Consider the following 17604-nt stretch of genomic DNA (forward strand, 5'->3'; position numbering starts at 1 on the left):
TATTTTGTCAAAAGACACACTGCAGTCATGTTCTTCATGCATATAAAACCTTCAAAACCGCATAAGTCCTTAAACTTCATTTTCTAACCAGACAGTTACTGCGTTTAAATCCAGATTGTGTTTTCCAGTTCCATTTTTTATAAGTTTTATTTAAAGTTAAAACTTTCAAATTAGAAATCTGGAGAATTTTGATGCAAGAAGGCATCGAAAATCTGGTGTTACACTTCATTTTTGAAATGAGATGCATCTTAGTTCCTAGTCAATGAACAATGAAATTAAATATTATTTTTTTCATATTAATTTTAATCCCAGCAGTTTCAATTTTGATTCTCCTGAAGAGAAAAGTTGTTTTAATGAAAATCTGCATTTTGTTTTGTGCTTTTAATTTGCCTTTTGTAGAAGTCAGAAAACTTAAGTATGAAATTGATTATCATGGATTCAGTTGAATAAGAATTCAGAGTTTGATACTTTCCCCCCATTTCAGGTCAACAGTAAAGCTACGATTAAAGTATATAGAGAAATTTTAATTAGAATTGGGTTTCATTGTTGCAAACTGTACTGTAGAGTAAGGGTTTTTTGTGTGTGTGCATTTAGAAAAGTTATTGAATTTTTTTTTAAAAAAAATCTAACTTAATCCTTAAATGAGGAAAGAGGGCATTTCAGAGATCTCTGAGATATTCATTTTCCGGCTTAAATAATACAGGCGGGGAAAAAGATACACACAATTATGCAGTGAAAGAAACTGAACAAAGCCCAAGAGAATGAATGGAAAAGGAAAGGGAGAGAGATATTGGGGACTCATTTTAGGATTTACTGTTTTGCAACACAGTCGGAGGGGGAAGCTACAAAGGATTGTCATAAAGAACAATTATGAATGTGGGTACTTAAGTGACACTTTCCACTAAAGCTGTTTTAAACAAATTGGCTATTATTAGAAATAATGCTGCTGTATTTAAAGATTGGGTGTTTGTGGGAGTATATGTTTTCTCCTAAGGTGGAGAACTAACTAGTTTAGTTTTTCTGTTTGTATATGTATGTCTATATGGCCACAGGGGAAGAAAAGATACATAAGGAATAAAATCAAAGACTCATACCTGTCAATAGAAGAACTAGATTTAGGGGACAAAGTGCCTATCACTAAATGAAAGCAACGCTTGGAAATTACATTTTTAAAAAGTAATTCATCACTCACTGCTACTACTATTACTACTGATTATTATTATTATCATTATTTTCTGTTGTTTCTTAATCTGTCAACAAATTTGAAAATAAAACAATGGCCCACACATTGGAAACACTTAGTAGACATTACAGTCCTATAGAAAGGGGATACCTGGAACTGCAGTAATCACAAGACCACTGCATTATTTCCCCATGCCAGCAAAGTAATACACAAAATTCTACAACAAAACTCTCACTATACCTAGAGCAAGATTTGCCACATGTACCAGCTGGATTCAGGAAAGGAGGAGGCACTGGCAATCATACAGTAAACATATACCGGCAAATGGAATGTACTAAGGAATTTAAAAAGAAAATCAGCCTGTGCTTTATAGATTATATCAAAGGCTCTGATTGAATAGATCACAAAAAAGCTATGGATCATTCTTAAAGAATGTGCCATATCCTTTAGTCCTGATGTATAACCTGTATTCAGAACAACCTGTTAGGATAGAATATGGAGGAAATGAATGGTTTCCAGTTGGCAGGGGACTCAGGCAACGCTGCATTTAACACCCTATTTGTTTAACTTATGTTTCAAACATATCATACGTAAAGCAGGATTAGACTTGGAAGAAGGAGACATGAAAATTTAAGGAAGGAACATCAGCCATCTAAGACATGCAGATGACACCATACTACTAGCAGAAAATAGCAAAGATCTGGAAGGATTGTTGTAGAAAGTCGAGGCAGAAAGTACAAAGGCAAGTTTATAGTTGAACATTAAGGAAACAAAAATAATGATCATAGATCCATATGGCTCAGGTCCAGGCTACTTGGCAAACCGTATCTCCCTGTATGAGCTGGCCTGAGCTATGAGATCATCAAGAGAGACCTTTCTCTTTCTCTCGCCCCCATCACAAGCACAGTTGGTGGAGACATGAGAGAGGGCCTTTTCCATGGCTGCCCCTATTCTCTGGGACTGCCTTCCCAGGGAGACCACAATGGCCCCTTCCTTGTTGTTGGCAGGCTAAGACCCTCCTGATAGGGATTTAAAACAGAAAGCTTTTAACAGTGGGCTGGGTGACAGTGTTTTAAAGTGTTCTAAACATGTTTACCTTTTTAACAATATTTTATTCTTTTAACATGTAATTTATTTTAATACTGTAAGAATTTAATTCTATTTTAATGTACCTTTTCAATATGTTTTTAACTGTACTGTTTTTAACTATTGTAATCCACCCCGAGTCCAAGTTTTGGGGAAAGGGCAAGATATAAATAAATATAAACATAAACATAATAATAATAATAATAGACAAGCAACATAATTTTAAAGTAGAAGATGAAGACAGAAAAAGTTCAAGATTTTTTCAAACATGGGCTCAGTCATTAATCATAGTGGAAACTGCAGTCAATAAATTCATAGAAGACTAAGGCCGGTTACAAACGGCACTTGGGACGTCCACAGGACGTCCCATTTTAAAAAAGGGGAGTCTCTTCTAGATGCCCCTGGGTCTAATATGGACTCTGTCCGTACAATATGGCGCCGGCCATTCCACACGGCCGGCGCCATCTCTACGTATCGGACGCTGTGCGTCTGAACGTGTCATGGCGCCTGTGACGTCGCGAATGCGCCCCTGGCGCCTCATGACGTCACAGAGGTGCCGCAGAAAGAAGCTCCATTTTGGAGCTTCTTTTTTGCTTCGTAAGTGAGCTGCACGGTGTGGCTGCGACGGCTCCCTTACGGAGCAAGCGGCGGCGGCGGCAGACCGCCTCAAAGCGGCGGTCTATAACCCGCCTAAGACTAGAAGGGCAGCTATTAAGGAACTAGACAAGATCTTGGAGAGTAAACATATATAACTGAATACTATAGTTGGGATAGTCTGCACCATAGTATTCCCCATCTCTGTGCATGGTTGTGAAAGCTGGACAGGGAAAAAAGCTGATAGGAAGAAAATCAACTCATTTGAGATGCTGGAAAAAGATTCTGTGAATACTGTGGACAGCTAAGAAGACCAATGAATGAGTCAGGCAAATCAGGCCCAAACTCTCCCGAGAAGCGAAGATGACTAAACTGAGGTTATTATGCTTTATCAATATCACGACAAAAGAGGACTCACTAGAAAAGATGATAATGCTTGGTAAAGCAGAGGATAGTAGGAGAAGAGGAAAACTTCCAAATGAATAGATTCAATCAGAGAGACCACAGCAAGACCTGAGATAGATAGATAGATAGATAGATAGATAGATAGATAGATAGATAGATAGATAGATAGATAGACATCCAAACTCACACCCACATGACTCCCACCCAAAAGCAATATTTTAGGTATAATGAGAAACTTTTATTCATTGTTCTGAACAGTAACAAAGTTAATAACCGTTGTGTTACTTTTTAAAAGTTGGTAGCCCAGGCCTAATGCATTCCTGGTAATGTTGCTTCTAATCCATTGTTTCCAAACTCTGAATGAGAGTGCAGGGTTGAAGAAAGCACCTGCCCTGCCTTCTAATACCAGCACAAATGGTATTAGGAACATGGATTACTTCTTTTCTCCATCCATGTTCCTAATACCATTTGTGCTGGTATTAGAGGGCAGGGCAGGTGCTTTCTTCAACCCTGAAATGACAATATAGTTACATGCAAATCCATGTTGGGTTGATTGAGTCTCCAGATAAAGCTGTCTGCAATGGAGCATGCTAACTAAGTGGAAGCTCTCTTTGCCCATGTATTTGTACCATTCACATGCAGAACCAAGCCAGATCAGAGCCAGATCGTCTTAGGAACAAGTGTAGCTATGGTTCTATGGAAGATGGGTTATAGCAGCTTCTAGATTGATGCCTTCCAGATGATTTAAATTACAATTTTGATCGGTCGTCAGTGGGCCTTCTTCCTGGAAATTGCATTATGAAACATTGACAGAACACCTGATTGGGAAGGCTATATAGTATTCTATGTTGAGATTACATGTTGTATAGTGCCATTATATGGTCTGTTTCACCCATGACTTATAGGTCCTACACTGTAGCATAAATATGGAAACATGTGTTTTTACTTCATTTTATGTATATTCTTCAGAAAGTTCTGGTATTTTCCCATGCCATGTATGTGTGCTGAAGTGTATAGGACAGATGTGTTTATCATACATAATAACATATTGGGATAAAGAGAAGCCTGGGATGATCAAGATCAGATACAGTTATAAATACCTGGTTGCTTTTTTTGTTTTGTTTTGTATTGTATTGCTTGTTTGTTTGTTTTTGCTTAGCGAGAAGGGCTAAGATGTTTGGCCAGAAGTCTCACAAAGACAATGGGCTCTGAGAAATGTTGTGGAAAAGAGAATCCTTGTTCATTGGCACTCTGCCCATAGGATATAAAATGTCAGCATTTCCCCCCCTCTCTGTTAGTTTTTGTATTGGCTGTAGCAGATGAACATGAAGTGTTCTCAATTGTATTTTTTATAGTTGATACTTTAATGTAATGCTTTTGTTTTTATCAGGTCACAGAAGGTCAAGAGATCTGTGTCATTGAAGCTATGAAGATGCAGAACAGTTTGGTTGCTGCAAAAACTGGCAAGGTATACTACTATAATATAGTTCAGGTCTACTTCTGAAGCCTTGTGAGAACAAGATGAACAGAGGCTTCATTTTAAAAGAAATTACAAAAAAACAACAACAATTTTTCAGATGTCTTTAATGTTGGCATTAGTTTTGAACCACATTGTACCATTCTGAAACTGTAATGATGCACTGTTGTTGTTTTTAATATATAAATGTTTTACAGTTGTTCAAAATGACAACTTTTTTTCCCCTTGGCTGCAGTCTTTTTGTTCTGATTTGTATCGAGGTCATTGGCTGGATTTGCTTGGACAGTTCTGAATGTGTGACCATTGATGTAGCTATGCAGTAGTTCCTGGCCCATTCCCCACTTACTGGGCAGCAGCTGCTTCAGGAAGCAACTGACTGATAGTTCCACCCCTCCCATAAACTATCTCCAATGTAGTACTCAGAAGCAGGGTCCCTATCATAATTCCCCCTCACACCAGAGACCACTTGTGCAAAGGGGAAGCTGAGAATGTTAGCTGCTTCCCAATCAACATGGCCCCTATGTAGCCCCTAAACTAGAGAATATGTGGGGATCATGAATATGAAACCAGCACAGATGAGTAATTCTAGGCTACGCATTTGTAACTTACTTAGTCGATTCTGGCACACATGTTGTTGTTGCTTTGTGCCTTCAAATTGCTTCTGACTTATGGTAACCAATGTATCATGGGGTTTTCATGGCAAAACTTAGAGGTTTGTCATTGTCTTCCTCTGTATGACTTGCCCAAAGTCATCCAATGAGATTCCATGGCCGAGCAGGGATTCAAATCCTGGCCTCCAGAGCCCAAGTCCAACACTCAAACCACTAAGTCATACTGGCTCTTGAAGCCTCAACTACAGTCATATATATGTAGAGCTACACAGATGACTGAAACTTGTACACAGATAAGCAACATGTTCGTATTGGTAGAATTAACTTGTTGAATTTATAGGACCCTTCTGAAGGATGTATGGTATAAAATAGGGGTTTTTTAAAATAACAATTCATGTACAAATGATATTGCACTTGTATGTCATCTGTTCATTTGAATTTAAAATTTTAGAGTTTCTTCAGCAACAAATGCACAAGTCTTGTAGTTGGGAGTACAGTGGTACCCCGGGATACGAATTGATCGCGTTACGAAATTTCCGGGGTACGAAAAAGTTAGATTGCAAAAAACTGTTCCGGGTTACGAAAGATTTTTCGGGTTACGAAATTCATTTCGGCGCGAAATTCAAATCCGAAGCGCGGCTAGCGGCTTTCCAGCGCTAACGGAAAGCCTTTTCGGGTTGCGAAATGTATCGGGTTACGAACGGCGCCACGGAACGAATTAATTTCGTAACCCGAGGTAGCACTGTACTTTGCATGTTGCAGAAATATGGGCACTGAGAGGCATTAAAAAAAAGATTCAGGTCTTGGGCCACAGGAAGAAAGGCTGCATAAAATTTGCATAGGCTAAGCTCTGTACAGATGTGCCCACTAACCTAATTAATTTGAATTTGAATTGGCTCTGTTCTCATAGTCGAATCAACATTGCTTCCTTCTCACTGCAGGTAAAAGCCGTGCACTGCAAAGCTGGTGAAACTGTTGGGGAGGGCGATGAACTCGTGGAACTGGAATGAAATAATTTCTTCCATACCTTTGCACAGCTGGACTACCGCCATTTTTAGTTCATCCACAAATTTAAATGAATGTTACGATAGTAAGAGAATAATGTAAACTCATATGTTACTATGACCTTTCTTTAAAATAACATGTTGCACAAGAGGTAACGGGCCATATGGTTCACCCTGCACAGACATAAATTGAAATTGCCTCTGGATCTCAAATGCCACTCCTTTATAAATACTTGTATATATGAGATTTGTAATTCTCTTCAACAATTTTACTGGTATGAAACAAATCAATAAAATCAAACCTTTTGGCATAAAAGTGTTGTGTATTATTCAACTCTTTCACCACTTTGAGAATTTAACTTGCACCTGTAAACATAGTAGAAATAAACTGCACCATAGCCTTCTGTTTTTGTTAATTTCCATAATGTAAAATTTCCCTCCTGAAATTAGCATAGCCAGGAGTTTTCTACATATAAGTAGGAATTTAGGAGGGGTTGTGCCAGCACTTTAAATAGTGATGGACAAAAGAAGCTTTCTATGTCCTTAATCAGCACTGCTGGGGTATAATTACAGCCAAGGTGAGTGGGGTGGATGAGGACATTGGCCTTGCAACTGAGAATTTTTCCCTCTGTGAAATTTTCTTGGTCTTTAAATTTCTAGCATTGCAGAGTGAGCTACTGATAATAAGCACATCCTCTTTTCTTTGGATGCCTAAGCTCTTATTTCTGAATGTTCAACTGATGTTTTAAGTTACTGCACTGCTAGAAATTTGGGGAGTGAAGAAACATTTCATGAGAAGGGCTGATTTTTTTTTTTTTTACTGGGGGGCAGTTTTGCCCTCCCCCATAGCTATACTGCCCCATATTTTAGAGGCGCATATAGATCTGACCTAAGGGGAACGCTATTAAGCCTTATGTGGACTCTACTGATTTAGCATTTATTTGTGTGTTGTATTTTTCATCTGCCTTTGCAGTCATGCCTTCATAGGGCAATTTATAATAATAATGTTAAAAACAAAACAATAATAGAACATGGCCACATAACCCTTATAGAACATGGCCACATAGCCCAAAAAACCCACAAAAAACTATGGATGCAGGCCATGAAAGCCTTCGACTTCACAAAACAATAATGGTTATGCATTGTATGTATTATTATATGTAATCTAAGGATTCTGTCTTCCAAAAGTCTTTCAACCTTTAGATACTGCTGGACATAGAAATGCTACTACTAGTTTTAACATTTTCACTTTCAACAAATGCTGCAAGGAGCCAAAGGGCTGAGAACCTACAATACATAGGCAGAACATAATATTCTACTTACACAGTTCTGCTGGGTAACTACTTGTTCCCTCTCACTGCCATTTAGTTGCCAGCAGGCATCTGGGGAGCAAAAGGATGTGCTGAAGTTCCAGAAGATGGCAGTTCTTTCCTCCCAGCTGCAGTACTTGCCTCCCTTATCACCCTTTCCTGGTCACTGGATGGTCATGGGGGCATATAATAATAAAATGTATTTATATTTTCCCGCCTCTCCCAGTTGAATCGAGGCAGGATTACAACCCAACAATAACAATAGCTGCCTTGCATAGAGAAGCATCATCCAAGGAGGTACTAAATGTCTTCTTCATAACAACCTTTAAAGCTCATACAACTCCAGGTTATGTGACCATATATCGCCAAGAGAGTCTGGCCGCAGTGTGTGAGCTAAAGTGCTAGCCCATGGCCTGGCTTTACCAGTGAATCCTTGCTGCTGTCCTCTTAACTCTAGTCTGCAGAGGACGATGATGACCCAAGAGTGTGCTCAATACCAGAAAAATCTGGTTTCTTTCTTGGAGCATCCAACCTGAGTAAGAATTCTGTTGGTTTCCATACTCTCTCACACACCGCCAGTGGAGTAAAAACTATAGACCCATGAATCAACTGTCCCATTGTATGTCAATACATAGGTAAATCTCATTAATTCAATGGTCTACTCTTGTTGGGACTGACATTAGGATTCGAGCCAATATGCTTAATTTGTTTAAGAAAAATTATTATCATGATTATTTTGTTGTTCTATTTATTTATATCCTGCCATTCTCCCAAAATTGGGACTCAGGGCAGCTAAGAAACCAACAAAGCACAAGATCCTTTCTTCTCACTTTCTTTTTACTTGTTACTGAACAAATAAAATATGGTAAAATAAAACAGACAGTGAGAATTTGGTATTGGGAAGCAATTTAATCTTATTGGATTATAGGTGTATGAAAACTAGGGCTGTGTAATTAAAGATGAATCCAGACAAAACAGAGGTACTCACGGTAGAAGCTCTGAACCCAGGTATTGGGATACTACCTCCAGTCCTGGATGGAGTCACACTCTCCTCCAAGGACTGTATTCGCAGTCTGGGAGTACTCCTGGATCCATTGCTTCAGATGACAAATCAGGTAAATGCCACAGTCAGTAGTGCATGTTATCAGCTTTGGCTGATATGCCAGCTGCACCCTTTCCTGGAAGTTGGGGACCTTGAAACCATGATACATGCGCTTGTAACCTCCCATCTTGGTTTTTGTAATGCACTCTACATGGGGCTACCCTCGTGCTTGGTCCAGAAACTTCAACTGGTACAGAATATGGCAGCCAGATGGGTCTCCAGTACATCTAGAAGAGACCATATGACACCACTCTTAAGATCACTTCACTGGCTGCCTATTAGTTTCTGGGCCGAGTGCAAGGTGTTGGTTATTCCTTACATACAATCCATTCCACGTACTCGGGTCCTCTAGGAGAAATCTCTTGCAACCTGTAAAAACTAGGCTGTCTACAACTGCCCAGAGGACCTTTTCACCTAGCGCTCCCAGACTTTGGAACGGCCTGTGGGATGAGATCTGTCGTATCACCACCTTAAACAGCTTTTAAAAAGCTGTTAAGACAGATCTCTGGCAATGGGTCTGGCAATGGGTCATTTACTGCTCACTAGATCAGTGGTCCCCAAACTGCCCTTTAAGAGAGTTTGGACTTCAGCTCCCAAAATCAAAGACCACTGGCCAACACGGCTGAGGCTTCTGGGAGCTGAAGTCCAAGGGCATAGTTTGTGGACCACTTTACTAGATGCTCAATATTCCTTTAAAAAATAACTAAAACAAGGGTGAAAAAATAACACAAAAGGCTTTTCAGATTCTTTAATGGAATATTTCTTAATACAAACTACCATGAATTTAGTATTGTGTACCAGCCAGTTACAATTAATCAAGTCCCTGAGTCCAGAGTTAATTCAAGTTAGAAGGTAAAAAAGTTTAGAACAGTATAAAGTTCCACCAGGCATAGGTATGTCTTGGCCCCTTCATGCATATTCAACCTACCTGTTTTTTGTTTTTTGGCTGGGCACCACTCTCCATGGCCATTCAGTGGCTAGGGAAGGATATAGGGGGAAAGATGTGGGAGAGCAGGGCAGGCAGCCAGTTGCAGGAAAACGGTGTCATCCTCCTGGACCTCTAAAGGATCCCCAGGAGGAAGATTACGCTAGCAATTTCTTTTTCTCTCTGTGAGGGCCAGTGTAGACCGGCACAATATGCTGGCTTCCTGGTGGCGTAGGGCTGTGGCGTATGCACAACACAAACACCGACACCACCCTGAAGCCAGCATTATGCCACTCTGCTACCCACACGGGGGCAGACTTTGGCACTCTGGCAGCATGGCATGTATAAGCCGCATGCTGCAGGAGCAGAAAAGCTGCCCTTTTTGGTGCAAAAAGGAGCATTGCTGCCTCTCTTTGTGCAAGAAAAAAACCAGAGTAGGGGGGTGGGGTGCCATTGCTACAGTGCCCACCCAACTATTTCAAGGGCAGCATCGTGCTGCCCCTTTGCGCAGGTCTGTTTCGGCCCTGCATCTCAAAGGTGCTACAAGATCCCTTTCATTCAGGGCCAACAAAGTTCAGGAATTGAATCAATACCATTTTAAGTAATATCAAAATATATGATTAATATATATATATATATTTAAATTTGTCTTATTTTCAGTCATACCTAGCACCACTGCTAGGTAGCAGAGCCTGATGTGCACACCAGTCACTCGGGTACTGCAAAAATGAAGACAGCAAAACGGAAAACATGGAGATTTCTGTGTGTAAATAATAGGAAGTTATGCAAAAGAAAACAAGGGAAAGATTGTGTATTTAGTCTATAGCACAAACTGTCCTGTAGTTCAGTGGAACTGCTAAGAAGTTTAAGATTAGAATCAATTTTAAAAAATGTATTTCCTGCACAGGTGAGGATATCAAATGGTCAGCACATTTCAGTTGTGAAGTGCAAGGCTGACACACGTCACAGAATTCCCTTCCCTTCTTTCTCCTCTGCTGCTGTAACAGCCATCCATAAAATGGTTCTGGAGAATTTCCCAGCCCACCAGATCATACTTTTGTTGTACAGGGGAGAAGGATACTGGGGGAGCAGGAGACTTATCTGCCCCCCAACACTATAGGTTGGCTTCTGCTGTTCCACTAGTGGATGTCCAGCACTGGATGCAGCCTAATATGTCCAGAAATTCCTTTCTGGGAATGGGAATTATGAAGCAAGCAGTATGACATTCTTTTACCCTCTCCACCCCAGCTCCAAATGTTATACCACAACCTTCTCTGGAGTTGATACAACATATTTGATGACGGTGGCTCTTTAGAACAGTAAAAGGATGCAGTTATTGGACTGGCATTGTTATTTCACAGCAATACTCAGCTCACCTCACCAGATGCCACATATCAGAGTCTCATGCCCTGAACATCCTTGTCCCATCCTAAACACTTTGAAGTCAAACAATTTGAGTACGTTTTTGCTGAATGGATTCTTAATATATTTGTGTAAGTGTGATTAATAGATTTCCCCTCCAGACCCATTTTTTGGCTCATGTAAAGGCTGTGCAGTAATGAAAAAAACGTTTATGAGCTAGAGTGCGTTTCCCCCCACTTTTGCTGCTGTTGTTTTGTGCTTTCAAGTCATTTCTGACTTATGACAACCCTAATGCCATAATCATGAGGATTTCTTGGCAAGTTTTTCCAGAAGAGTTTTGTCACTGCCATCCTCTGAGGCTGAGTGTGACCTGCTCAAGGTTACCCAGTGGGTTTACATCACTGAACTGAGATTCGAACCCTTATCTCCAGAGTCATAGTCCAACACTCAACCACCCCATCATGCTATCCACTAGTATACTGCTAAAAACATTTGCTCTTTGTCTTGCATGGAAAGAAAAACATGTATTTGATAAACATATTTCAGTGGAAAAGTACAAGAAGAGAACTGAAGGCATCTTAATCATTGTTCACCTTGAATTACTAGGCAAGTTAAAGTATGCAAACAGTCAACTACTGTTTGAAATCAATAAAAGAAGTTATTTAGTACACCTGTGAAAAGTATTGGTGATTTGATTTAGCCCCCCCCCCCCAAAAAAAAATATCTTCATGCTATCTTTTGAAGGACCATTTTGCTTTCCAGTTTTAATCTCTCCTCTCCCGAAGCACATACTCAAGTTTATGTTCCCCAAAGGAATCATAATTGTCATAGTAAGGGAGATTGATCCACTCTGGCTGGTAGGTACTGGTGCTGTACACATGGCATTCCAGGACGCTGTTAACAGCTGGTCTTTCTTCAGATGCGATGCTTTTACCTTCCCATGCAACTACTTCAATTCTCATTGGAGTGCGCTGATACACATTTGGGCAACCTTCAAACTCATCAAGGAACTGCAGCATCTGATCATCAACGCTATAGATCTCTCCAGTGACACGGTGCCCTGTTCCTGGCTTATGCAACAAATAAGGAATGTTATATTTTCCTGCAATCACCAGGGGATATTTCTCCACCGTGAGCCCCCTACCCTGGAACCGGGCTGTCCCATTGGCACTGTTGATCATGTACGAGTAGTTCGGCTGGCCTTTCTTAAGGGTGCCATAGACAAAGACACGGGCCATTCTTCCAACTGAAGGACCTAAAAAAAAAAATAAGATAAAAAAATAAGCATTTACAAAATATTGCCCTTTAAAAGCTAGCTCTTACAGCAACAAGGTTCACAGATGGAAACAAGCTGCCTCTAATGTGTTTGTTGAAACGTACAATGAAAGGCAAATATTTATGACCACACGATGGAATCCATCAGAGCTGTTACAGACAGAAGTGTTTCCAGCAGCAGAACTAGGAGGGTGCAATTCCCATATGCAAGACAAGCATATGCCACTAAAAATCTGCTTCGGAAGGCTAGGAACAGGTCTTTTAGGTGGCAGGGCAGGTTGGAAGGGATAGGGATCTGGAAAAACATGGTGCCATGCTAGCAGATCTGATATGACCTGTTCAATCCTGCCATACAATTGTACAAGTAGTCATGAATGTGTGGGCATCTTAATTGAACTGCACTGCCTTAATCACTATCATGACCCTAAGGTTTTTAGTCACAGCAGCAGCAACTGGAAGTAGCTGAATTATGCACACCCAACTGTGTGGTCAGATTTCATATTATCAGTTTCCTCAATTTGGTAATAATTGGGTCATTACTAAAAGTTAATGATAGATCTTCAGCTACTAGGTACCTAAGTCTGTTGAGACTGCATCATTTTAAGACAAAACAGACAATTTGAGGTATTTAAGCAACTGCCATACTTCAAGTAGCATCTTGAAAGCACAGCATTAGTATAATCCAACTATGACAAACTGGGGCTAGAGGAGGAACCATCTATCCTTGCTCCAACGCTGGATTGACACAAACCCTGTAAGTGGTTCCCAATTTTGGTCCTCTACAATATTTTGACTTCTTCTCCCATAATTCCTGACTGTTGGCAGAGTTAGCTAGAGCTTCTGGGAGTTGATGTCCAAAACAAATGGAGGACCAAATGGGTAGGCCAAGAAGGGTGTGTACACTCTCTCACACTTTCTCTCGCACACACACATTCACACACCAAAGTATGGAACTGGCGATTTTAATGTACTGAAAGGTGTTTTGACCCACAGCTTTCCTGAATACATATTTATAAATGCCAATACTCTGAAAAACTGGAAGTAGTTCAAGATCATAGAGAGAAACCAGCACTTGCAATTTCTGTTCCCTTGGCAAAAACCATTAAGGTGGCGTCTGATGGCCAATTTTTCCTACCGCAAAATGGATTTTGGAAAGACCCTCCCTACCATGACAGTAGAGTGGGTTCTTCTAAGGAAAGGCACCACCTGATGGCTCTAAAGCGTCTCTGCACCTGACACATTATGTGTGTGTGCGTGTGTGCGTGCGTGTGCTTGGGAAATAAATAATACAAAATGTGAAGTAGAAGGCGTGTATGGCTGGCATCCATAGTTTTTTGTGGGTTTTCCAGGCTGTGTGGCTATGTTCTAGAAGCGTTTATTCCTGACGTTTCAGCAGCATATGTGGCTGGCATCTTCAGAGAATGCTGGCATGGAATCACCCACAAAAAAACCTATCTATACAACATGTATTTGACAAAATCCCAAAGGATATAATTTCCTAGACCTATTACTCTTTCCTATTGAAATTAAAATCACACATAGTTTCTAGCTCTTAAGACATTCCCCCTTCCCCCATGATAAGCGAAGATTGGATTTCAACTTTCCTGTCCATCATATCTGTTAACTTCAGCAAGACTTACACAATGGGTGCTGTTGATACCCTGCAGAAAATTGAGTCTTCATGCCATTACACTGTTTCCAAAATGTTTGATGTTTCTCATCAGGAAGTGTCAGTCACAGATTGTGACTCGAGCTTTTGGCACGCGTGCGGAGGGAATATTTTGCAATACACCTGGCTGACTTTTCATGTTCCATTTTAAGAACAGCTTCCCCAGTGTAGGGCAAAAGAGACTCCTATTTACTAAAGTAATGAAACAGTTCCCTTGTTATTCCTTGGCTACTGTTCAAAGTATTCTGCCTCCCAGCTGCACCTCCCTTTGTGAGGGTTCAAAATAAAGCCCAGAACATCTGATGCTTTCCCAAATTTTGCTATCAGTCAACTGAGCTGCGAGGAGAAACTGTCTCTGGTTTTACCCAACACAGCAGTTTGGTCTCTAATTGCCAGATGCAGGGAATTTTCAGAAGATGGGCAGGACACCTGGCCCTGAGTTTTAATCATTTTAAAGGAACAGGAAAAATTTTAAATGAAGAAGAGGCACACATTTTAAAGGGCAAACCTCTATTTTAGGCTGGACATAGTACAGTGTATTTTATTTAAAAATTAAAATTGGAAGCACACTTCCTCTGCAGCAGCTTTACTGTCAGAGAATGCAAGGCTGTGGCTAAAGGTAGGATAAAAGTGTCACAAATAAATTACCTATTCTCTGTTTCAGCAGGAGTCACTGGACATATCCCCTGGGTTTTCAAGTGGCAATGAGTCACACAGAGAGCTAACTCCAAGGGCAATTTTGCTGCCTTTGTGCATCAGGACAGGAATCATTAAAAAAAAGATCCAGTCATGCCAGATGCAAATACAGGGCAAAGTTTGCCATTCTCAGAGCCTATCTACACTACAGATTTTATCTCTTTTAACTGTCATTCCTTCTCTGCAGGAACTACTGGACTTGCTATTCCCTGCAGATGATGCTGTGGCCTTCTTCCAGAGTAGGGATTGTGAACCTAAATCTCACAAGTCACTGCTGTGCAACAGCTCCTGTAATTCCCATTCAGCATAACCAGTATTCAGGAATGATAGGAGTAGTAGCCTAGCAAATCTGGCGAGAGAGGCTCCCTCCCTCTGTTGTAACACAGTCTCAGCACCACCCCAAAATACAATTCCCAATATTCTTTAGGGGGGAAAAACTCATGTGAGATGTAAAAACATAGTCTGTAGGCCTGGAGAAGACAGCAATAAAGGCAGAGTGGTGAATCATTGCTCTGTAGCAATCCTCCCAGTAAGAATTCTGCCCTCTCAATAAAATGTTCCTTCAGTCTCCAAAATGTCTAACTTTGCAGTAGCTTTAAACTTCAGTTGAGCACTGACAAATACAGTAGCACTTAGGTATCCAAAGAAAAAGGTCAGGCAAATGCATGAGTCCTAGATGTCAACAACTTTTAGTGCCTCACTCTGCAGTACTGGAAGATTGGGGACTGAAAGAAAAATTCATTGGAAGGAGCAGAATAGTGCCCCAATTTTGCTCACTCACCTAGTGTGTTGTAGTGGTTTGAGGGTTAGACTATGACTCTGGAGACCAGGGTTCAAATTCTGGTTTGGCCATATAAACCCACTGAGTGTGAGTCCAGCAGCTCCTGTTTCAGTTTTCACCTCAGCCAAGAAGCCATGAGGTGAATACTGGTGTGATGTAGCAATTAATGAGTGCTGGACTATGACTGAGGGATCAGGGTGCCATATTGCCTATTTTGTAAAAAAAAGAAAAGAAAAAGCCATCTATTGGAAGAGATGCTAGAGACAGAGATAGACACATTAATGCATCATCATACTAGTTAACATATTAGTTAACAAGTTTTTAAAAACTAATTCAACACTTATGTTGAAACATGTTTCAGTAATTAAATTATTATTATATTGGGATTTGAATCTATGGCCCCATACAGACAGGCCAAAATAAAGCTGCTTTGGGCCACTTTGGAGGTATGCTGTTTAAATGATGCATGCGTCCTAAGAGTCCGGAGGTTGCACTAAAGCTGTGCTCCAGTCCTTAAGACTGAATTGTGGCTTTGGCATGGCTTCTGGACTCTCAGGACGCATGTATCATTTAAATACCATACCTCCAAAAGTGGCCCGAAGCAGCTTTATTTTAGCCTGTCTGTATGGCGCCTATGTTATTTTATTACATTAGAAGCCTTACCAGACTAATGCACATGATGAAGTGGACTGTAATCCACAAAAGTTTATTTCTTTTCCCCACTTTGTTTCATAGGTGCTACTGGGTTGGTTCCTTTATTTCTTTTTATTCAAAATAAAAATGAAAAATCCTACCCATTTTATTACTCCTCCATCCTGTTTTGAACTTCGGAGAGGAAGAAAGAGCTGCGTGGTTTTTTTCTGAAACCCCATTTCTAATCCACTCCACCAAACACACTTCTGTTGCTTTCCCTTTCTCTCACCTACTTCCCTTTCTCCCTTTATTTTAACATACCAGTTTTCATGTCTATCCCAGCAAATATCATAGGGTTAAGACCTTCAAATAACTTTCCTGGGCCAGGGGTGCCTCAGAGAGATTAAAACAAAAATAAAACCCAAGAAGTAGTTTTTTAAAAATCCAAGGAAACTATCCTTTAGCTAAATAGCCAACTGAGTAGTAAAAGAAAAGAAAAGAAAGAGTTCTTTAGAATTGTAATTATGGCCCAGTACAGGCGGGTGAAAAGCCCCAGTCTGTGGGTTGGGTGAGGACTGAGTGTCCCCAAGCTCACAACCCTCCCCGTGCTGCCCGGATGCCATATTTTTGTGCGCCCATTCAGATGGCGCCTGCAATGATGACATCCCTTTGGCGCAGTGCCCAAACAACACTGCGCCAAAAGGGTGTGATCAAGGTGCCAGGCATCGGCTATGACGCCTCTTCAGAGGTACAAAAAGGAGCCGGAAAAAATGACTCCTTTTTGTGCACTGTGTAGGCCGGATCGGTGCCAGGGCGTGCGTTTGCCACAGCACCGACCCGGGGCAGAATGGGGCAGCATCTCACCACCCCTTCCTGCCCGTCTGTACTAGGCCTAACTTAAGCTATAAAGCTGCCCATCAATAGTAAGATTTGGGCTGAATTCTTGGCATATACACAGATCACATGGTCACCCTCTTTCCCACCATGGGGAAATGTATTTCTGCTTAAATTATTGTAACTATTTATCAATTTGCATTTATACATATATAATTAAAATATACCATTATTTCATTCACTTTTTTGGGGGTGGGGGGAGGATGCATGTTTATCCTAACGACAATGCATACATGACCATCACTGTGCTATCTTCAACAGTAGATAGTATATCCAGTAAAATCAGAAATCCACCGAACAGTGATACCTTTATTGGAACAATCAAAATGCACAATATACATGTTGCAAGCTATTGAAGCTCAACTGGCTTCTTCATCAGGCAAGATGTTAAAAACCATACAGGAGAGGGAAAAAAATTGAAGATCTTAGTCATATACCTGCATTTTGCTGTTTTTCTCAGTTCAAATGGCCAGAAGGAGGAGATGCCAGCCTGCAAATAATACCCCTCCATACCATTTGAACTGAGAAAAAAAACAGCAAAATGCAAGCCTATGACTATTGTCTTCAATTTTTTTCTCCTGTATGGTCTGTAACACC

General features: G+C 40.6%; 2 protein-coding genes across 14 annotated transcripts in view; one reads left to right on the forward strand and one right to left on the reverse strand.

The window, feature by feature from the left end:
• PCCA (propionyl-CoA carboxylase subunit alpha) overlaps positions 1 to 6663 on the forward strand; it is a 308554-nt gene extending 301891 nt beyond the window's left edge. For 6 of the 10 annotated variants that reach the window (XM_089511213.1, XM_089511214.1, XM_089511219.1 and 3 more), the window contains 2 exons: positions 4659 to 4736; positions 6298 to 6663. In XM_089511213.1, coding sequence (XP_089367339.1) covers positions 4659 to 4736; positions 6298 to 6366 — 147 coding nt within the window. In that variant the 3' untranslated portion in view covers positions 6367 to 6663. Of the gene's footprint in view, positions 1 to 1782; positions 2045 to 4658; positions 4740 to 6297 lie in introns of those variants that run through there. The other 4 variants (XR_016280158.1, XR_016280157.1, XM_089511216.1 and 1 more) reach the window with 3 other exon arrangements.
• Positions 6664 to 9505: 2842 nt separating this feature from the next.
• The window catches only part of LOC149319183 (gamma-glutamylaminecyclotransferase-like), a 107010-nt gene continuing 98911 nt past the window's right edge, over positions 9506 to 17604 (reverse strand). For all 4 annotated transcript variants that reach the window (XM_089511228.1, XM_089511225.1, XM_089511226.1 and 1 more), the window contains one exon: positions 9506 to 12314. In XM_089511228.1, the coding sequence (XP_089367354.1) occupies positions 11824 to 12314 (491 nt within the window). In that variant the 3' untranslated portion in view covers positions 9506 to 11823. The remainder of the gene's footprint in view (positions 12315 to 17604) is intronic.

The sequence above is a fragment of the Sceloporus occidentalis genome, unplaced genomic scaffold, assembly GCF_023333645.1.
Source record: "Sceloporus occidentalis isolate IW3139 unplaced genomic scaffold, rSceOcc1.0.p SCAF_2, whole genome shotgun sequence".
Lineage (NCBI taxonomy): Eukaryota > Metazoa > Chordata > Lepidosauria > Squamata > Phrynosomatidae > Sceloporus > Sceloporus occidentalis.